This window comes from Saccostrea cucullata, unplaced genomic scaffold, assembly GCF_032062105.1.
Source record: "Saccostrea cucullata isolate Sc308-1 unplaced genomic scaffold, CSIRO_AGI_Scuc_v1 ctg366, whole genome shotgun sequence".
NCBI classification, from domain to species: Eukaryota; Metazoa; Mollusca; class Bivalvia; order Ostreida; family Ostreidae; genus Saccostrea; species Saccostrea cuccullata.
Genome location: NW_026931480.1, coordinates 21,470 through 39,745, shown reverse-complemented (window position 1 = coordinate 39,745; position 18,276 = coordinate 21,470). Strand labels below are relative to the sequence as shown.

At 32.4% G+C, this 18,276-nt stretch overlaps 2 protein-coding genes across 2 annotated transcripts; one reads left to right on the top strand and one right to left on the bottom strand.

The window, feature by feature from the left end:
- Nucleotides 1–1,229: 1,229 nt before the first annotated feature.
- LOC134232714 (retinal rod rhodopsin-sensitive cGMP 3',5'-cyclic phosphodiesterase subunit delta-like) lies at nt 1,230–6,445 on the top strand. The gene is made up of 6 exons (XM_062714697.1): nt 1,230–1,361; nt 2,403–2,465; nt 3,182–3,207; nt 3,444–3,569; nt 3,816–3,921; nt 4,054–6,445. The coding sequence occupies exons 1-6, from the start codon at nt 1,321–1,323 to the stop codon at nt 4,133–4,135; spliced, it is 444 nt and encodes a 147-aa protein (XP_062570681.1). The 5' UTR covers nt 1,230–1,320; the 3' UTR covers nt 4,136–6,445.
- Nucleotides 6,446–8,477: 2,032 nt separating this feature from the next.
- Nucleotides 8,478–14,370, bottom strand: LOC134232713 (4-hydroxybutyrate coenzyme A transferase-like). The gene is made up of 8 exons (XM_062714695.1): nt 14,145–14,370; nt 13,494–13,646; nt 13,087–13,326; nt 11,582–11,770; nt 11,177–11,392; nt 10,903–11,040; nt 10,512–10,664; nt 8,478–10,014 (listed from the first exon to the last, which is right to left on the bottom strand). The coding sequence occupies exons 1-8, from the start codon at nt 14,308–14,310 to the stop codon at nt 9,830–9,832; spliced, it is 1,440 nt and encodes a 479-aa protein (XP_062570679.1). The 5' UTR covers nt 14,311–14,370; the 3' UTR covers nt 8,478–9,829.
- Between the last annotated feature and the right edge of the window lie 3,906 nt (nt 14,371–18,276).

Below are 18,276 nucleotides of genomic sequence, written 5' to 3'. Positions count from 1 at the left end.
ATCCATCTTCAAAAATTACAAGATATAATATTTGCTCGTTAGCTTGTAAAGCTTATGCGCATGCGCTTTCACAAGGAAATTTGCAGTCCTCATTCCGGCGCGCTGGAATTTTTCCATTGGATAAAAATGCAGTGGACCATTCAAATTTTGCACCATCTGTAGTTTTTTCCACAGCAGAAAAATGTCCAGATCAAGATGCAACTTCTTCAACTTCTTCAACTCAAGCAAATTCAAGCACAATATCGGATCCTAAATCATTCTTTAAAGTACACACAAATCCTATTTTGAACAAAACAAAATCTGTTCTAGCTGAAAGAAGAAACATTAGCAAAGTTGTAAGTGGTAAACCAATTACAGAAGACGGTGTTGTGCAAGAAATGAAAAATTACTCTGAAACAAAACAAACGTCAAAAAGAAAAGAAAAAACTACTTCAAGATGTTCTACAAGTAAGGAATTATGTGGAAAGAAAAGAAAACACAGCATTTCTGAATCCTCTGATATCGATGATACAGAGGATGAAAAAGAGAAATGCTGTGTTTGTCAACACTTCTGGCCAGAGGAGATTAAGGAATGTGACTTAGTGGTTTTTGTAAAGTGGGCTCAGTGTAGCTTTGGAAACTGTAACCATTGGACCCACTTGCAGTTTTGCTGTAAAACAAGAGTAATAAGACGTGGAGATGAATTTATTTGTCCCTGTCACAATAAATAAAACTCTAATAAAATTATAATTTATCTCTTTTTTCATTAGTACAATTTAATATTCGTCAAACATAAGTTTATGTCCGTGGTTAGTGCTATAAGGGTAAAAACTTTTGACAAGTACCATACCACCGATTTAGGTACCTCAACAGTTTTGCTTACGTAAACAACAAGGAATTAAGAAATCGCGAGAAAAACAAATTAAAGTTTTTTAAATTAGGTAATATGGATATAATTGATTAAATAGAGAGTCCTTAAGAGGTAAGTCACATTTGTTTTATTTTCAGCGATCTTTTTAAGATTATTTTATCACGTAGTTTGCTAATACCACCGAAATAGGTTCCTCGAGGATATATTCTTTAATTAGACTTAATGTGTTTTAATAGAGAATAAGATTCCTTTTTGGATAAATTAGCATTACAAATACATAAATAAAAAAAATAACATTAATTTTTTAAAATTAACTCAGTAAAGTTAGGGCCTATAAGTGGTATTTATGCTTACCCCTCTTATTGGTCTACTCACCGGAAGTAAGTCTCTCTCCATATTGGTTTTTGTTGACATTGGTGAGGAAGAATCTTGCCTTCAAAACTCGTTGATTTTTCCAATTAAGAACCACGATGCCAGCTAAAGCAGAAGATATCATGAAAGGGTTCAAACTGTATCCTTTTAGATAGAGTAAATAATCAAGTATTGATGACAAATATCAAAATCAAGTATGGACAAAGTTCTACTAATAAGCTCTCATTTTTTTATGTATTGTGAAATAATTAAACAATGTAAAATTCTGGATTTTTGCAAAACATGTCATAACCGTCACAGTGATTTTTTATATATTTTGGGTTTAAAGCTAGGAATTTTCAGTATGAATATTAAATGCAAGTATATATTAACAGGTCCAGTACAATCACTAGATTTAGCTACTGCATTTACCTTCAGGTAGCTTTATTTAGCTATTTCAATGCAACTTTTCAAAGTTTTTCTTTTTATCAGGTAATTAATTAAAAGTGGACATATTTTTTTGCCTCATTTGTAAAATACATACATGTAGTTCAGCACCTGATCTTCATCATTAAGGTAATGATTTTTACTAGGCCTGTACAGATAGAGTGTCTCTACGGATCTGAATGTCTAAATTAAAAGTTTTAGTAAGAAGAAATTGCATGAGTCAGTTAATATATTAATAAGTAGGCCTCGATAGCTCAGTGGTTAGAGTGATGGCACAGTGCACCAGAGGCCCTGAGTTTCAGTCCTGGTTGAGCCTTTACGTTTCACCAGCTGTGACTTTTGGCACATAATATACAAATACCCACTGTTGACTAGGAACATGCCTTACAGCATTTCCTTAACTCATAGAATTTGAAGACAAATTTCTGTGAGGGAGGGGGAATATGTCTTAGGGTTCACATTTATGTGAAAGTCAGTCTGACAATATATCAGGTCTCAAAAGCTCAGTGGTTAGGGCCCTGGCACAATGTGGAGGCACAGGTGCTTAAAAGTCAAGTCTCAACCAGAACTGGAACCCAGGGTCTCAGGTGAATTGTCGCAAATGGTAAAAAATCAAGTTTCATCTGAGACCTCTGAATCGCTGTGATAGGGATCTAATTACTGAACTATTGAGACGTGATATATACACTATGAACTTGCAGTGACACAAGCAATGCACATGTCAAATCTTTTATTATTGCTTAACAAAATTAAGAAACTGGATGAATCTGAGAGATGCAGACAGTGGTAAAATATTATGGCAGTCAAGTGAGGACCTGTAAGTATTTCATATTTTTTATTGATAAAGAACTGTATGCGGTACATTGCATATCTTTGCCCCCCAAAAGTCAAATTTTGAAAAATTCTTGAAATGTGCTGAATTTTATAAATTGTATGAAAAATATAAATTAGCAGAAAATATTTTAGTTTCAAAGTAGTTTATTGACAATTTTAATGTTTATGACGTCATAAACTAGTCCGATTTTATATCATTCTTTAGAAAGAGGGCAAAATGGACAAAATTTCAACAATTTTAGCTTTAAAATTTATAGAGCGCAAGTTTGCTATATTTACATATTTCATTGATATTTTCATTTTACACATTATATCAAAATATTGAGCCTGATCAGACCTGCACTCAGTGACTTTTACTCAAAATATAGACGTAATACATGTACATACATTTTTCTGTAGAAAACATGGAAATTTTAAATTTACGTCATTTTCGTGACGTCATTGCTTATGAAAATATTCACTGCTTTGAAGTCAGCATATATTCCCCTGTTTAAGAACATAATTAAATATTTCTCCGTCAAAGTTTGATTTTGGGGGGCAAAAATTGGTTATTACCGGAAAAAGTTCTTTAAGCAATCAATTAATTTCAGTGTCATAATTTTGGAAAGTTTTGTCATATCACTTATGTGGATAGGGTATTCATAACTACAAACGTAGAGAAGAATTTATGAATTATATAATTTCATATTTTTTTTGTAGTTCAGCACCTGGTCTTGATCATGAAGGTAACTAAATGTTTTAATATGCACAATTCTTCATCATTAATGTTTAAAAAAAATTACAAAACACTGAAATTCGCAAGTTATTACCTTTTCAAAATAAAAGTAATCTTGATTGTAAATTAAAATCTTTTTTGTGGTACATATATCATGCCCCTCTAAAAATTAATATTTGCACATACATTGTATATAATATTTAGCTAACCATGATATACTATTATTTTTTTTTTTTTCTATTGTAGCACGGGTTCCAAAGAAAATTTTAAAATGTCGGGCAGTATCTCGAGAAATAAATTTTTCATCAAAAGAGGCTATGGACAAATTCAGATTAGAACAAAGAGTTTTATTTAAAGGGAAATGCTTAGAAGGTAAGGAAGAATCAGCAGATATACCGGTTATGTATTTCTTATTTCACCACAATCACAATGGGTTAAAAAATCCATACCGAAATGAGTAAAAGATTTTTAATCTGCCAATTTGAAATTAAAGACTGTAGAGGTACACATAACATTAAAAAAAACTTTTAAAAATTAAATTGTTTTTGTGTTATCAAATCAAAATTTGATAAAGAAGAAATATAAAGTATTAAAATTGTAATTTTACCTCTATTTCAGAGTGGTTCTTTGAATTTGGTTTTGTGATTCCTAGTTCTACGAACACCTGGCAATCAGTTATAGAAGCTGCCCCTGAAAGTCAAATGATGCCAGCAAATGTTCTTACGTAAGTCCCAGGGAAGTGAACAGGCAACTCAGTATCACTAAACAATAAACTTGCCCTTATAAAGTATCATGTGATGCTTGTATTAACTCTCGGTAGACATATAATGCTTAACTACTAATGTCTTTATTTCAGGGGGAATGTAATCATAGAAACACTTTTTTATGATGGAGATCTTCTAGTCAGCAAGTCCAAAGTGAAGATATTTTATGTTTAAAGAAGATGGTTGTTGGTCCATTGAATGAAGCCATTATTCCATTTTGCTGATGTGAAAGGTACATGTTCATTGATATTGAACTTTTCTGAATTATGGGGACTGGTCAGGAGTATATTCCACAGCTTGAATAATCTGTTGCACACTACTCAACTATTTCTGTCACAGCTGTAGACCTGCATCTAATTTTCTATGTGATTTATTGATATAATCAAATAGACTTGAATATGAAAAGCAGCAGTTCTTTTTAAAAACTTTGTCGAGTCTAACATTTATAAGTAAAGAATGTGTCTTTACTCCTTGCACCGCACTGTTGACAACGATAAAGTTATAGCTGCAGAATTTTATAACTTTGCAATGGCTTCATAGAAATGAAATTGTATTGAAAAAGCTTACATCTAGAAACGTGTAGCTGTTTTCTGTAGGTTATGGAAATCATTGCAAGAGGTTCTATTTGTGTATTTATTTGTTGTTAATTTTAAAATCTAATGTACAGTCCTTAATGAATGAAAATTTACTTATGACTTGTGATTAAGTTCAAAAGTATCGGTGAGTAAATGTGTACATGGATTTTGCATTTCATTGAGATTATTATATTTGCACCGGTCTTTTGATTTTGTGTGTTCAGTTGTAGCTTAAAACCAACTGTACATGTTTGAAAGTGATGTTTGAAATTTCAGACTGGGTTAATGAGGTAACTGTTTAGAATGTCCGACTTGCAAACAATTATTATATTTTGTACTTTTGGAGATTTCTAGATGTCACATGGTGTTTGTGATTTGTAGAGAAGATTCCTACATTCCCCATTGATTACCTTAATATAGTGTTGTGTTCTTTCAATTATTTTTGACTGTCTTGATATAAATGATTGATGCTGCTTTACGGAAAAAAAAATACCTGTTGAAATTCTTCTCCTTCATTGTTATTTTCAGTATATCAACATACGATAATGTGATTTTCCTTACAAGATGCATATTCTGTAGAAATGAGTTATTTTTGATCTGTCAAATAGTCTCCACTTTTCAAATGTGCGATCAGTGTGAAAATAAATATGTACACATAATACATTCTCAAATAACTACATGCATTAATTTTAATTTATTTTGTTAGTATAACTAAGATAAAGAAAGAAAGTATATTGTAATAAACTTAATTTGTAGCTCCTATGATGTATTGCATACATGAGCTGTATTTATTAATAAGCCATTGCCTTCTAGATGGCTTTTGCCCTCATTTATTTTTACATTGCTATAAAAAGGCAAGTGGAAGAATATTACATCCATATGGCAAAACAAGAAAGAGATATGTTCAAAATATTCTTGGTAACTCATTTGTAGTGTCTGTTTTTTCTGGGTGATTTTTTTATGCTATTAAGTGCATCCTGAATTATACTTTAGATTAGCAAATAATTGTAGCTAGCAAAATAGGATGGCATTATGCATTTGTTTGTCCAGCATGGAAATTTTTATACACAAGTAAGATGAAAAATAAGACCATGCATCTTTAATTAAAAAATAATGTTGATTTGCACTCTCCCAATTCAAGGTTAAAAAAAATTGGTAGGTAGATAGATGGGAATTTTTTTTATCCCAGAAAATTTCATATACCGGTACATGTCATTTACCTCATATTTTTATGGAATGAAAATTTTGAGTCGCAACATTTTTAGCCAGTTGGTTGGGTCAAGCAAAATATATTTTAAAGATGGCCCAATGGACAAATAATTTTTATTTATTTATTGATGAAGTAGTTTGAATAAATGTTTTCATAAAATGAGTGGACAGTGTGAATTTTATTTGTATATACATGTAGTGATTAAGCTGTAGTTATATTTTCATACATAATGTTAATGAAAAGAAACTTGGTGGTGTATGTATCTCAGTAGTGAAAGTTTATTAATGTACGTTTCTTTTATTTCACACAGTTAGTGATACATGTATTGCATATGTTATAAAGCATTTTTTTTCCTTGTCATTCTCTTAAACCAATATTTTTAGTCTAAAAAATTGATGCACAAAGAAGGCATATCTTTGTTAAAGTTGTAATGTTTTGGTATATGTTGCATATAAAAAAAATGTAATGAACTTGTTTACTACAATACTGAAGTAGTTACACATTAATGAATAATTCATGTTTAAAGATTTACACATTTGAAAACAAATTGAGAATGATACTGTCAGAGACAGGAATTTGAAGATAATGGAAAATGTATAATGAACTTGTGATATGTTATATAAATGTGTGAATTAATAGATGCATAATTTACATGTATGATTATGATGAATGGATGAATTAAATGATTTGATTGTTTCAGTAATCTTTTTTGTCTTTCTGCCTTTAAGAAGTTACATGTTTGTCTTTGATCCCTGTTTTCCCTCAATGGGCAGCATAGCCAATGTAAAGACATGTTTGTAAAACACTTATGCCCCTCTCCAAATAGTTGGAATTTTTTAAGTCTAAGGGGTGTAATTGTATCAAAATTTGCTTGATTTCACCCAAAACCTAAGTTGACCTAGATATTTTTATATTAAATCTATCTACCAAATTTAATTTCAATACGTGCAACCTATGAAAGAAAATGAACGGAAACTGCAAATAACTGGAATATTTCAAAGTCCAAGGGACATAAATCAGTCCAAAATTGCCTGATCGTATTCAAAACCAAACTTGACCTAGGCATTCTTCTAAAATTGTATACCAAATTTCATTTCAGTATTTGCAACCTCTGTGAACAGTGTGAAGAAAATGAACGGACACTGTTAGTGGACCAATAAACAGCAGCAAAAGCAATATGCCTTCCCTTTTTCGAAGGGGTGATAAAAAATTTGTATTGTATTTCTTCTTAAATTTTTTATAAGGAAAGTTCTTATTTCTATAGCTAAGGCAAGGAAGTGTTATGACTAATTTGGTTTAAATCGGGCCTGCAATTTTTGCTAAAGTCAGAAATTAATAAAAACAAGTTATGTTTGTGAAACACTATGCGCCTGGCTGCAACAAAAGTCAAAAAAGATATTTTAGCATATAGGTCACAGTCAAGGTCACAAGGTCATTGACCCTTATGTCATTTTAAAGAACTTTATAAGTGGAGTATGGCAGTATGCATACCAAATATGAAGTCTACCTTTCATGGTTCAAAATTTATGGCGAAGGTTAAAGTTTGTAGACACAAAGCTATTTTTAGCATATAGGTTACAGTCAAGGTCACAAAGTCATTGACCTTGGTGTCATTTGAAAGAGCTTAATTAGTGGATTATGCATACCAAATATGAAGTCTCTATCTTTCATGGTTCAAAAGTAATGGTGAAGGTTAAAGTTTGCAGACAAACAGACAGGACAAAAAAATATACGCCTCGGATCCATTGATCTGGGCGCATAAAAATTATAGCATCAGGTGAACAGAACAATGGAAGCACAGAAATTGTCACCAGAAAAGAGCAGAAAGATGCAATAAAACGTAAAAATTTAACTCTGCCATTCCATTCATTTTATTTCCATCATTTTTAAAAGACTCAAGTTTGAGTTCTGACTGCTGTTTTCTTGTTCTGATTGAATAATAAAATTTGATCACAGTTCTCTTTATAAATGGCAGTCAGTTAGAAAATATTCTAAGCTGTCAGATTTTTTTTATGTTCATTCAATGTATGTTTATGGAATTCACAAATTTCTTGTTCTGCATGTAAACATTGTGTGATGCACCATATTTTTCCTGTATTCCACAGTGCACCAATAATTAGCTGCAGAACTGTAGCGTTATGGATTTATATATTAGTCTTTGACCATAACACTACAAGTCCAGGCCAAAATAATGTGCAATTTACGGCGCAAGATTTTTTTGCACACTGTTTGGGAGAATTTCTCCACTTTCCAACATTGTTAAATCATAGACCTTTCCCTCAATACTTCTAGACAAATTTTTAAATAAATCTGTATATTTTATGCACCTCCCTATCCTATAGTTGTCTCTACAAGCAATAAACTTGCTTGAATTAGAATTTTCTGCAATCCCTCTGACAATTCAAATCAAGCCAGTTTATCGCCTGTAGAGGCAGCTCTGAAGGGTTGAGAGGAGGATAAAATATTAAGAATGTGTCTGGAATTAGGGGGTGAAAAATAGATGATTAAAAAAAGTTGGAAAGTGGAGAAATTCTCCCAAACAGTGCTCAAAAAAAATTTGCACCATAAATTGCACATTTTTTGCATTACGGTATTTGTAGCGTTATGGTGAAAGACATAATATGTAAAACCCTAACGCTACAGTTCCGCAGCTAACCAATAACTTGCCTCACTGGTGTTTTGCAAGTTACTAATAATTAAGATATTAAAGCAAAAAAATTAAGAAATGCAATTAAATTGATACTTGTTTAATAAATTCATATCATGCAATTAAACTTAACAATACCATTTAACGTAAATATGGCAAATATTTACAATTGCGTTTTTGCATCAGATGTACAGATTTTCAATTCAAACTGATAATGAATTTTAATATATAATTAGCATATATAAAACTTAAATCATGTGTTATTAACCAGAATCTTTGTTACACATAAACCTTAAAAATGCTTATACTGATCTATTATAATTGTGTCAAACATCCATCAACTACTGCATCACAGGTAACTTTTTAGATTCAGGTATGAAAGGAAGATAAAGCTAAATAACAGATATACATGTACATCTGAAAAAAAAACACAGATAGAGTTAGACTCTAGCAACAATTTGTACAGGATATGATTATTATTCTGAAGAGGCCATGCCTTTTACAAAAAAGTGCCATAAAACAGTGTATTTAGCCATTAAGGTTTAAGCTTTATAAAAAAAATTTAAACTGTATGGCAAAAGACAAATATGCAGTATAAAAATATCAGTTATGTAGGTACTTGTTCAATACTATAGCAACACAGTATAAAGTTTAAAAAAATAAAACAACTCAAGTCGTGCACCATTCATCATCAATTAAGAACCAAATAGTATCTGGTAGTACTTATAGATATACACGCATATACATGTAAATATAAACACCTGTTCACACATATACAAATTTGCTGGGATAAAGCTATTATGTACATTTATATTGTACATAGTTTTGAACTGCTACCACAGAAAAACAAAACAAAATAAAATCTCACATTCACAAACAGTTGCACACTCAATTCAAGAAAATTTACATGTATTATCAGATTATAATCACATCTTTAAAAATATTTATTTATAGCCATGTAATTTCAAAACGAGGCCAACATGAACTACTTCTTAAATTTTTTTTCTGCTTTTTTCTCAAAGAAAGTGTCTGTGTGTTGGGGGGGGGGGGGGGTGTTATATTTATGTATGGTTTTATTTCTTCAAAATGACTCAAAATACAAAGATTGATGTTTAGTGTATAAATTTAAAACTTTACATCTTTTTGAGTGCATGTATATGCAGAAATAACATTTCTAAAATGATGTCATAAGGACTTAGATTTGGATCACAATGCACCATTACTCCTAACAATGCACCAAATGGCAATTTCTGATGGTTTAAGGGCCATATAGTTAGCAAAATAAGCTTCAGAAAAAAGGCTAATACAGAGATGCAATGCCACATTATATATACAACCCTTCAACAGACTATCATATATAGGAAGCAGAAATGCTTGGACTAAATAAACTAAAACATTGTACCCTAAGTAGAGATACTTTTCTACAGTCTGGATTATTATGGGGAGGGCATACATTTTAATCTCTCATAAGCAGCCTTTTCTAGCGTCTCTCTGTGATTAGGATGAGCAACTTTGATCAGCTCATATGCCCTCTGTCTCAGATTTTTTCCAAAAAGGTAAGCAATGCCATATTCAGTCACGATGTAATGCACATGGGCTCTTGTTGTTACTACACCAGCACCTAAATGGGAACACAAAACATTTATCATTTTGCAGATTATCAAAATAATATTACTGGAAAATGTACCTAGATACATGTAAATGTACAAATCACTCTAGATACATGTAAATGTACAAATATGGAGAAGACATTTTTAAAGTTCAGTTACATGTATGGTCAAATCACTTTTTTTGTGGTGTCATATTTTCATGGTCTGAGGAATTTTTTTTGAAAATTAATCATTTGTGGTTTAAGAATTCCTTTGATACATGTCTTATAAATAAACATTTCAATATGGAGGAGACAAATAGCTCTACAACTATGAAATCAACAACAATTTACTCCCATAAAATTTGCTGATTTTACAGTTTTCAGTCTAAATATCATTTAGTAATCTGTGTGTGAAGATTTCCTCTCCATACCAGTATCCTTTTCATTTGAACATTATGCAAGGTCCATTTTTGTCATTCATTCTGGCAAATTAGTGTTCATAAAATACTGACAAGTCCATTACTCACCAGGTTTGAGATTTGTAACAATTCTCGATTCTTCTACACCTTTGCCACCACTGTTTTTTCTATGAACTGTGGAGGTACAGGCAATGATAGGTTTACCCTCCCCATCCAAGCTAACTGCTGCCCCTCTAATAAAATCAATCTGTCCACCAAACCCTGTAATCCAATCAAACATTTGCTTAACTTCTTCCTTACCTTGGAAAAAGTTTTTACTTGTAAAGTACATTTTCTTATTTCTACAAGACTAGTACAAATTTAAACACAATTTTCCCTCAAGTATGTCCCAATTGCTGTTTCAAAGAATAAAGCTATCCCTTCAATGGATTTTACCAAATGTTCTCACAATTCCACCCATCTCACAGTTATGTATATTAAATCCTATTTGACTTTTTACCTGAGTACATATAGGTTCCTAATGAATCTGAGCACACCTGTCCAGTGATATCGATTTCCAGACAGGTATTGATAGCTGTCACACGAGGATTCTGGCAGATTACTGATTGGTTATTTGTAAAGCTGCAGTCACACATAGCTGTCATAACAAGATAAAATTCATTCAGTTTCTTTTATATGTACATGTACACATGTATGTTTTAAAGTCACTATTTTTTTTTCTATCTGTAAACTTAATACAAAGTCAAATTACTTTCATTAGTTTGAAATCTTACCAACAAAAGAATTATCATCCATGAAATCATATAATCTCTTTGATCCTATTGCAAATGAGCTAACAATTTTTCCTGTTTGAATAGCCTTTTTAGCATTAGTAATAGCCCCACACTCCACAAGATCCACCACAGAATCACTGAACATCTCTGAGTGAATTCCTAGATCCTTGTGGTTTTGAAGTTTATGCAGCACAGCTGCTGGTAGATTACCAATACCTGCAAAATTTTTCACATATCTTCATCATTGAATCAGAGTCACCCAATTCTCCAATACATTTTGTATGATCATAATTTTGTTTTTCTTTATTCATTCTCTACAAGCTAAAATAAATTGAAGTTGACCAAATTTGATCAAGGCCTTTAAAGAATTTTCAAAATTACAGGTAATGCTATGTCTGTTCATACCTGTCTGAATGGTTGCCCCATCCTCCACCAGATTGTCAGCAATCAATCTGGCCACCTCCAAAATTTCGGGGGACAAAGTTGTGGGTGCTATTTCTGTCAGTGGTTCATCAGCCTCCACCAGTATATCAATGTGAGAGCTGTGTACAAGTCCATCCCCAAATGTACGAGGCATTTGTTTATTTACAAGACCTGCAAGTAATATGTGTACAGTAAGTACTGGGAATCAATTAAATTGGGGGGAGGGTCAGTGTTAAAATTTACTAAAATAGACTGGCTTGCGGCGATGTCATTTTGTTGGTAACTGGAAATCAACAGATTCAGTAAACATATATATACTTTGAGTAAATGACGTTTTTTTAGTAATTGGGGCCTCGCAGTTTTTGAGATTTTTTAAATAAGATATTCCCAATAAATCCCCATGTTAAGGTTCTTTCAGTAAATTCAATTGTTTTAATTGTAGTCTAATCTGGAATGTCATCTAATCCAGCCAATATCATTGGAACCAGTGGTGTCTGGATGAGACAAATTTTACTGTATGATAATATACAGTTATGGAATGGGTACAAGGGAAATAGAAAAATTATGGTTCCCTGTGGGAGGAAACTATTTCCCGAGGCGGCAAAGCCACCAAGGGAAATAGTTTCCTGCCGAGGGGAACCATAAATTTGCTATTTCCCGAGTTCCCATTCCATAACTGTTTTATTATACCGTTTTATCATAGGCGATTTAATTTTTTTACCAGATATTCCGACATTAAAAAAAACACTGTAGAGGCATAATTACAAATGTATGCGGTTTAACACATTGTATGATAAGTAATACATCGTGTCCTAAAACAATTATAAAATTATTTTTAAGGCAAAAAAAAATTAATTTCTTGGTTCTCTAGCCCTCCCTCATCTCTTCCAAGGGTTCCTCATTGACCCTTTTTATTGCTAAATCAATAAAATATAAACACCAAATCACCTCCCTCATCATTTTTTGAGGTTTTGTACAATGTAAAAAGCTGCCTCATCATGTTTTGGGGGCAATAAAAAAGAAAAAAAAATGCCTCCCTCCCTCATCATATTTCTTGAAAAAAGGCCTGAGAACCAAGTAATTAACTTTGCATGGCCTAAAAAGTATTTTCACTGACATTTCGAAGAATTGTTGTTGTTTTCATTTTGCTAGAATTCAAGTATCATTTTGACATCGCATGTCGAAATGTTTTGACGTCATAGTTACATTGCTAATAACATGACGTCACAGACTCGAGATTCCTTGAACGCTCCGTCCACTGAACACTTTGATTGGTTAAAAATACTAATAAATATTCATGAGGGAGTAGTCCCAGGGAGTAGCTCTGATTTTTCAAGGAGTAGTCTTCAGATGAGGGCAAAAGTCTCTTCTCGAGGAAATAGACAGTTTTATGGTATTAATTTTATATAAAGTAATAATTACGGTAGAGGTATAATAAAAAGTTTAATGCTATTAATTAATGAAAGCTATATTATAAAGGAGCTAACCAATAATGAATTGAGCATTCTGAACAGCTGCCCTAGTGCAGTCTATGCCTGGCCCTAGTGAACAGAATCCATGTTTATCTGGAGGACTGAGTGAAATCAGGGCTACATCCAGACTGAGAAGTCTACGTCGAAACAGCAGAGGAATCTCACTCAAGAATATAGGTATGGTATCAGCCCTTCCTTCTGCTACTGCAGTCCTTAATGATGCACTTATAAAAAAGGAATTGGGTCGAAAGATTCCTGTAAAGAATACATACAGTCAATAACAAAAAAGTTCTGACATAATACTTCTCATTTGTTTGATTTCAGTACTCAACCATTTCAAGATAAATTTTGGCAATGAATATTGAACATATCATGCGGGTTTACAAGTTCTCTTCCACAATAAACTTCAATCACACACTGACCTTCATATTTAGGATCTGCGTAAGGTGCCCTGGCCTGAATGGGAGCCTCTATGACTTCTACATCCTTCAGCTTAGCCTTTTCCCCATAGTCACACATAGCATCCACCAGAGAGAGCGGACTGGAAGCTCCACCCTGGATATATATTCTGTGTCCTGTAAAGAATATCACAACTTATCTTACTGACTCTTCTGCTTTTCATGCTTCTTTTTATTGGGAAAAATGAAAATTTTTAACAAGGCCCATGTCAGATCTACAATATACATCATAACATGTAGGTCTATAGGACAGTTGATCTCTTTGAGTTACATCCCTTGGCAGGTCATCCAAGAGTCAAGTAGCCTGAAGGAAAACAACCCATTTTTTCTTCATTAGTACTTTTCATCTTTGTCAGTTTGTTTAATACTTTGAATTAGAGGTTAAATGAAAAAATTTTAACATTTGGCCAAAAAAGGTAATTATGGGAGAAATATTTGTGTGGATATTCATGAATTTGCCAGGATTCACTTATGCATCTTCCGCACCTGATTATCAAATCAGCATTGCCAATACGAATTGCAAATTGTTAATGCCACAAAATTAAACAAAAGTAAAATCTGCTAACCAAGCTGTTAATTAAGCAATTAATTTAATTAGCGTTTTCCATTCCGTACCAGATTGGATGACTTCCACCGCTTCCTCTGCGGTTGTCCATTTTGGCTCCTTGTCTAAAATGGGATGCAAAGGCTCTGGTGAATAGAGGTAAAACGATCTAGATATGCAAGCATGGTGCTTCGAAGCATTGACAAACAAGCGTGGAATTTTCTGCAAGATATTCATGGTGCCTTGTTTATTGAGGTCACTTAAAATTATTCATGTCGTTGATCCGTGTAAGAGTAGTTCCCCTTTTAGAATGACGGCGTCGATCAAATCGTTCCAAGACTGTTTCGCCACGTTGATTTCTATACTAAGGAATTCCAAGGAACTTTTGAAACATTTGTGAAATCACAAAATTTACCAAAACCAACAACATAAAAACTAACGACTTTTCAACTTTATATACAACTATCCTCCGCGATATACTAAAGTCGCTTTCTGGCATCATTAACAGCTTTTTTCAATAAAAATGGAACTGGTAAATATATTACCTCGTCATAGGTCATTATGGTATTCACTATTGGTATTTGATATTGGTAAAATACATGTATCTATCGAAAATTTACTTACCTTGTCATTGGTTATTTGCAAAATTATTTTGTTAAAAAGCATTCTGATTGTACACATAATAAGTCACATATCTATGTTGTTTTCGGAGACCTAGCTCCAACAATCTATTGGAATTCCCATGAGTACCAATTGCGTCCCGTTATTTATTTATCTTTTTTCCATTGACTTTATACACAAATATACATACACATACACAGTCACACCAAGGCTTGGAGAGTTAAAAATGTACAATTTTGAAATATCATGAATATTAAACAAAAAATATGAATACACAAATCACACAAATATGATAAAATAGATGACATTATATCTAGATATTTATGCTTTCAAATATGCTTTTCCAGTAATTCCATCTTCTTTTATACACATTTAGTTCATTTTTAGCCTTATACAGTTTTTCTTCAAATTTATAATACACATATAAGTATTTAAGGACACTTTGAATAGTAATACTGAAATGTTGGTTTTTTCTTGATTGTTGAAATATGTATTGTTTAATAAGTAACAATATAAGATTGGTAGCTGTGTCTTCTGTTGAAGAACCAAGTATAACTGTACATACATCAAATTTTATTATTTTTCCAGTTTTTTTCAAATATCCATTCTTCTAAAAGAGACCAAATTGGGTTTACTTCCCTTACCAAAATACTAACCTTCTGGCAACATCTTCTGGCATTATTGCCGCAATACTGCAGCAACATTCTGGCAATACATTGCAGCAATATTGCGGCAATATCGTTTTTCGTATGTAAATTAGATTTGCGGCAATATTGCCAGAAAAGTGTTGCGGCAATGTTGCGGCAATATTGTAGCAACATTCTGGCAGTATATTGAAGCAATATTGCGGCAATATCGTTTTTCGTATGTAAATTAGATTTGCGGCAATATTGCCAGAAAGGTGTTGCGGCAATGTTGCTGCAAAGCAATTGCAGTACATGTATTATTTCAGGTTCTGCTGCAGCAATATTGGGGCAACACTGCAGTACTACCTATATAAACTGCATGGTATTTAAAAGAAAAAATAATCTATCAGTCTAACAATTAACAAATTGTGCTGAGGAACATAAAAATCAATAGCATAATAAGCTACAGAGTCAGTAAGAAATAGCTACTTAAGCTTATGCTATTCTTTGAAAAGATAGAAAAATTTTGTTGAAAAAGGATGTGTTTTTGAAACACTATGCCCCAAGCGGCAACAAAGTTTGAAAAACCGTTTTAGCATATAGGTCACAAAGTCACAAGGTCATTGACCTTGATGTCATTTGAAAGAACTTAATTAGTGGAATATGCATTTTAAATATGAAGTCTCTGTCTCTTATGGTTCAAAATTTTTGGTGGAGGTTTAAAAAGGCTATTTTTAGAATAGAGATCACAGTAGAGGTCAGAAGGTCATTGACCTTGGTGTCATTTGAAAGAGCATAATTAGTGGAGAATGCATACCAGATATAAGGTTACCATCTTTCATGGTTCAAAAGTTATGTCGAAGGTTCAAAAAATCTATCTTAAGCATATGGGTCACAGCCAAGGTTACTTGTCAAAGACCTTGGTGTCATTTTAAAGACCTAAATTAGTTAAGTATGCATACTAAATATATAGTCTCTATTTTTCATGGTTTTTAAATTATGGCGAATATTCAATAAAAAACTATTTTTAGCATATAGGTCACAGTCAAGGTCACAAGGTCATTGACCTTGGTGTCATCTGAAAGGACTTAATAAGTGGAGTATGCATACCAAATATGAAGTCTCTATCTGATCTCATTGGTTCAAAAGTTATCACTTATGGCGAAGGTTCAAGTTTGCAAACAGACAGGACAAAAACAATATGCACCCCAAATCTATCAATCCGGGCACATAAAAAATCTGTATATAAAAAATATTAATATGCCACAGTGAAAATGTCCAGCAACTCTGCATCATCTTTCAAATAACCTTAATTAGCTGCCCATCACAAATTCCCCAATACCAATTAATCAGTATAATGTATAATATATAGCTTGTTTGTAATTTCCAGCATATATATAAAATCATTATTTTCTTGCAGGTATTCAAATTTATGCAATAAATTAATTATTTATGTTCATGGATTTAATTGATAACATTACATTCATCTTTTCATGCAACAATGGTATGATATATATTAGACATACAAGTATTATATATAGTATACATGCATCACAAGCACTAGTTGAAAAACATATAATTTTTCTTATTTTATCTCCATAGAATCATTCATCTGAAAAAGAATATGGTTTTGACTTACCAAGTTATACACATGTACCATGAAAACAGAGTTAGGCATTCCTAATAATTCTTTCAAAAGGCTATGCCAGGGAAAATGCTGAAATTCTTTTTTTCTGGCTATTCCACATCATTCAGTCTTACTAGTCATCATGTCTAATCCTATTGTACACAATTAACATATCCAATTAACTTGATACCATTCCATAATGAAGCAAAACATGCTTGCCTTTGAAATCCCTCCATTTTTTTAAAAAAGAGGAAGTAAATGACTGAGCATGCTCACAAATGCCTAACGGGTAATCCTAGATCTTCTGGTAACATTCTGGCAATACTGCCAGAAAGTTTTTTTCTGGCAGTATTGCCAGAATGTCACCAGAAGTTGTTGCCGCTAGGGGTGATATTTCACTAACCCAAAAAGCTTGTTTCTGGTGACAAAAATGTGTTGCGGCAATGTTGCCGCAATATAGCGGCAATATTGCTGCAATAATTTTACTTTGGTAAGGGTTTGGGACAATAAAAGAAAATATGTGTAATTGATTCAACATCTTGCTGACATAGAGAACATAGCTCATTTTCCTTATTTTTAGATAAAAATAAGTATTTGTACCAAGAATCCTATGTATAATTCTAAAATTAAACCATAAAAGTCTTGTGTCTTTTGTTATTCAATAATATTTTTTATGAATCAGTTTCCAATTAAATTCCTGATGCAACTGCAATTCTTTAGCCCATTTCGATTCACACTTTGGTGAAGTATAATACACAGAGTCATGTATGTATCATAAATTGTTTTAGAACCTTCTTTATCTTTGTTGAGAATTTCCACAAATTTTGGCAGACAAGGTCTCATGATAGATTTAATCCCTATATTTCTAACATTAGACCAAGAATGCAAAATTGCTCTTTTTATACCTTCGTATAGAGTAAAAGGAATCTTTAAGGAGTATTCATGGGCAAGATCATCAAAGCATAAAAATTTACCATTATTGTCAAATATTTACATTCTATGTATTTTTCCTTATGAAATTCATTAGAAATCCACGACATTCAAATTTCTATAACACACGCGAAACCTTGTCACCGCGCGTTAGAATACAAAGTAGGAACTATATGCATTTTCTATAATCTGGGAACACCAAAATGTACAATGTTTTAACTCAATTTAATTAATTAAATTAACGTAAAAATACTACAAATGTTCGTTTAAAATCAATTTGTCACTTTTTTTCCTCGCAATGTTTGTTTGCGTTATTTAACTTTGCAACGTCATATGACGTCACAAACGGCTCTTACGTCTATTAACCGCGTCAGTTTTGAAGGGCGTTAAATTCACATT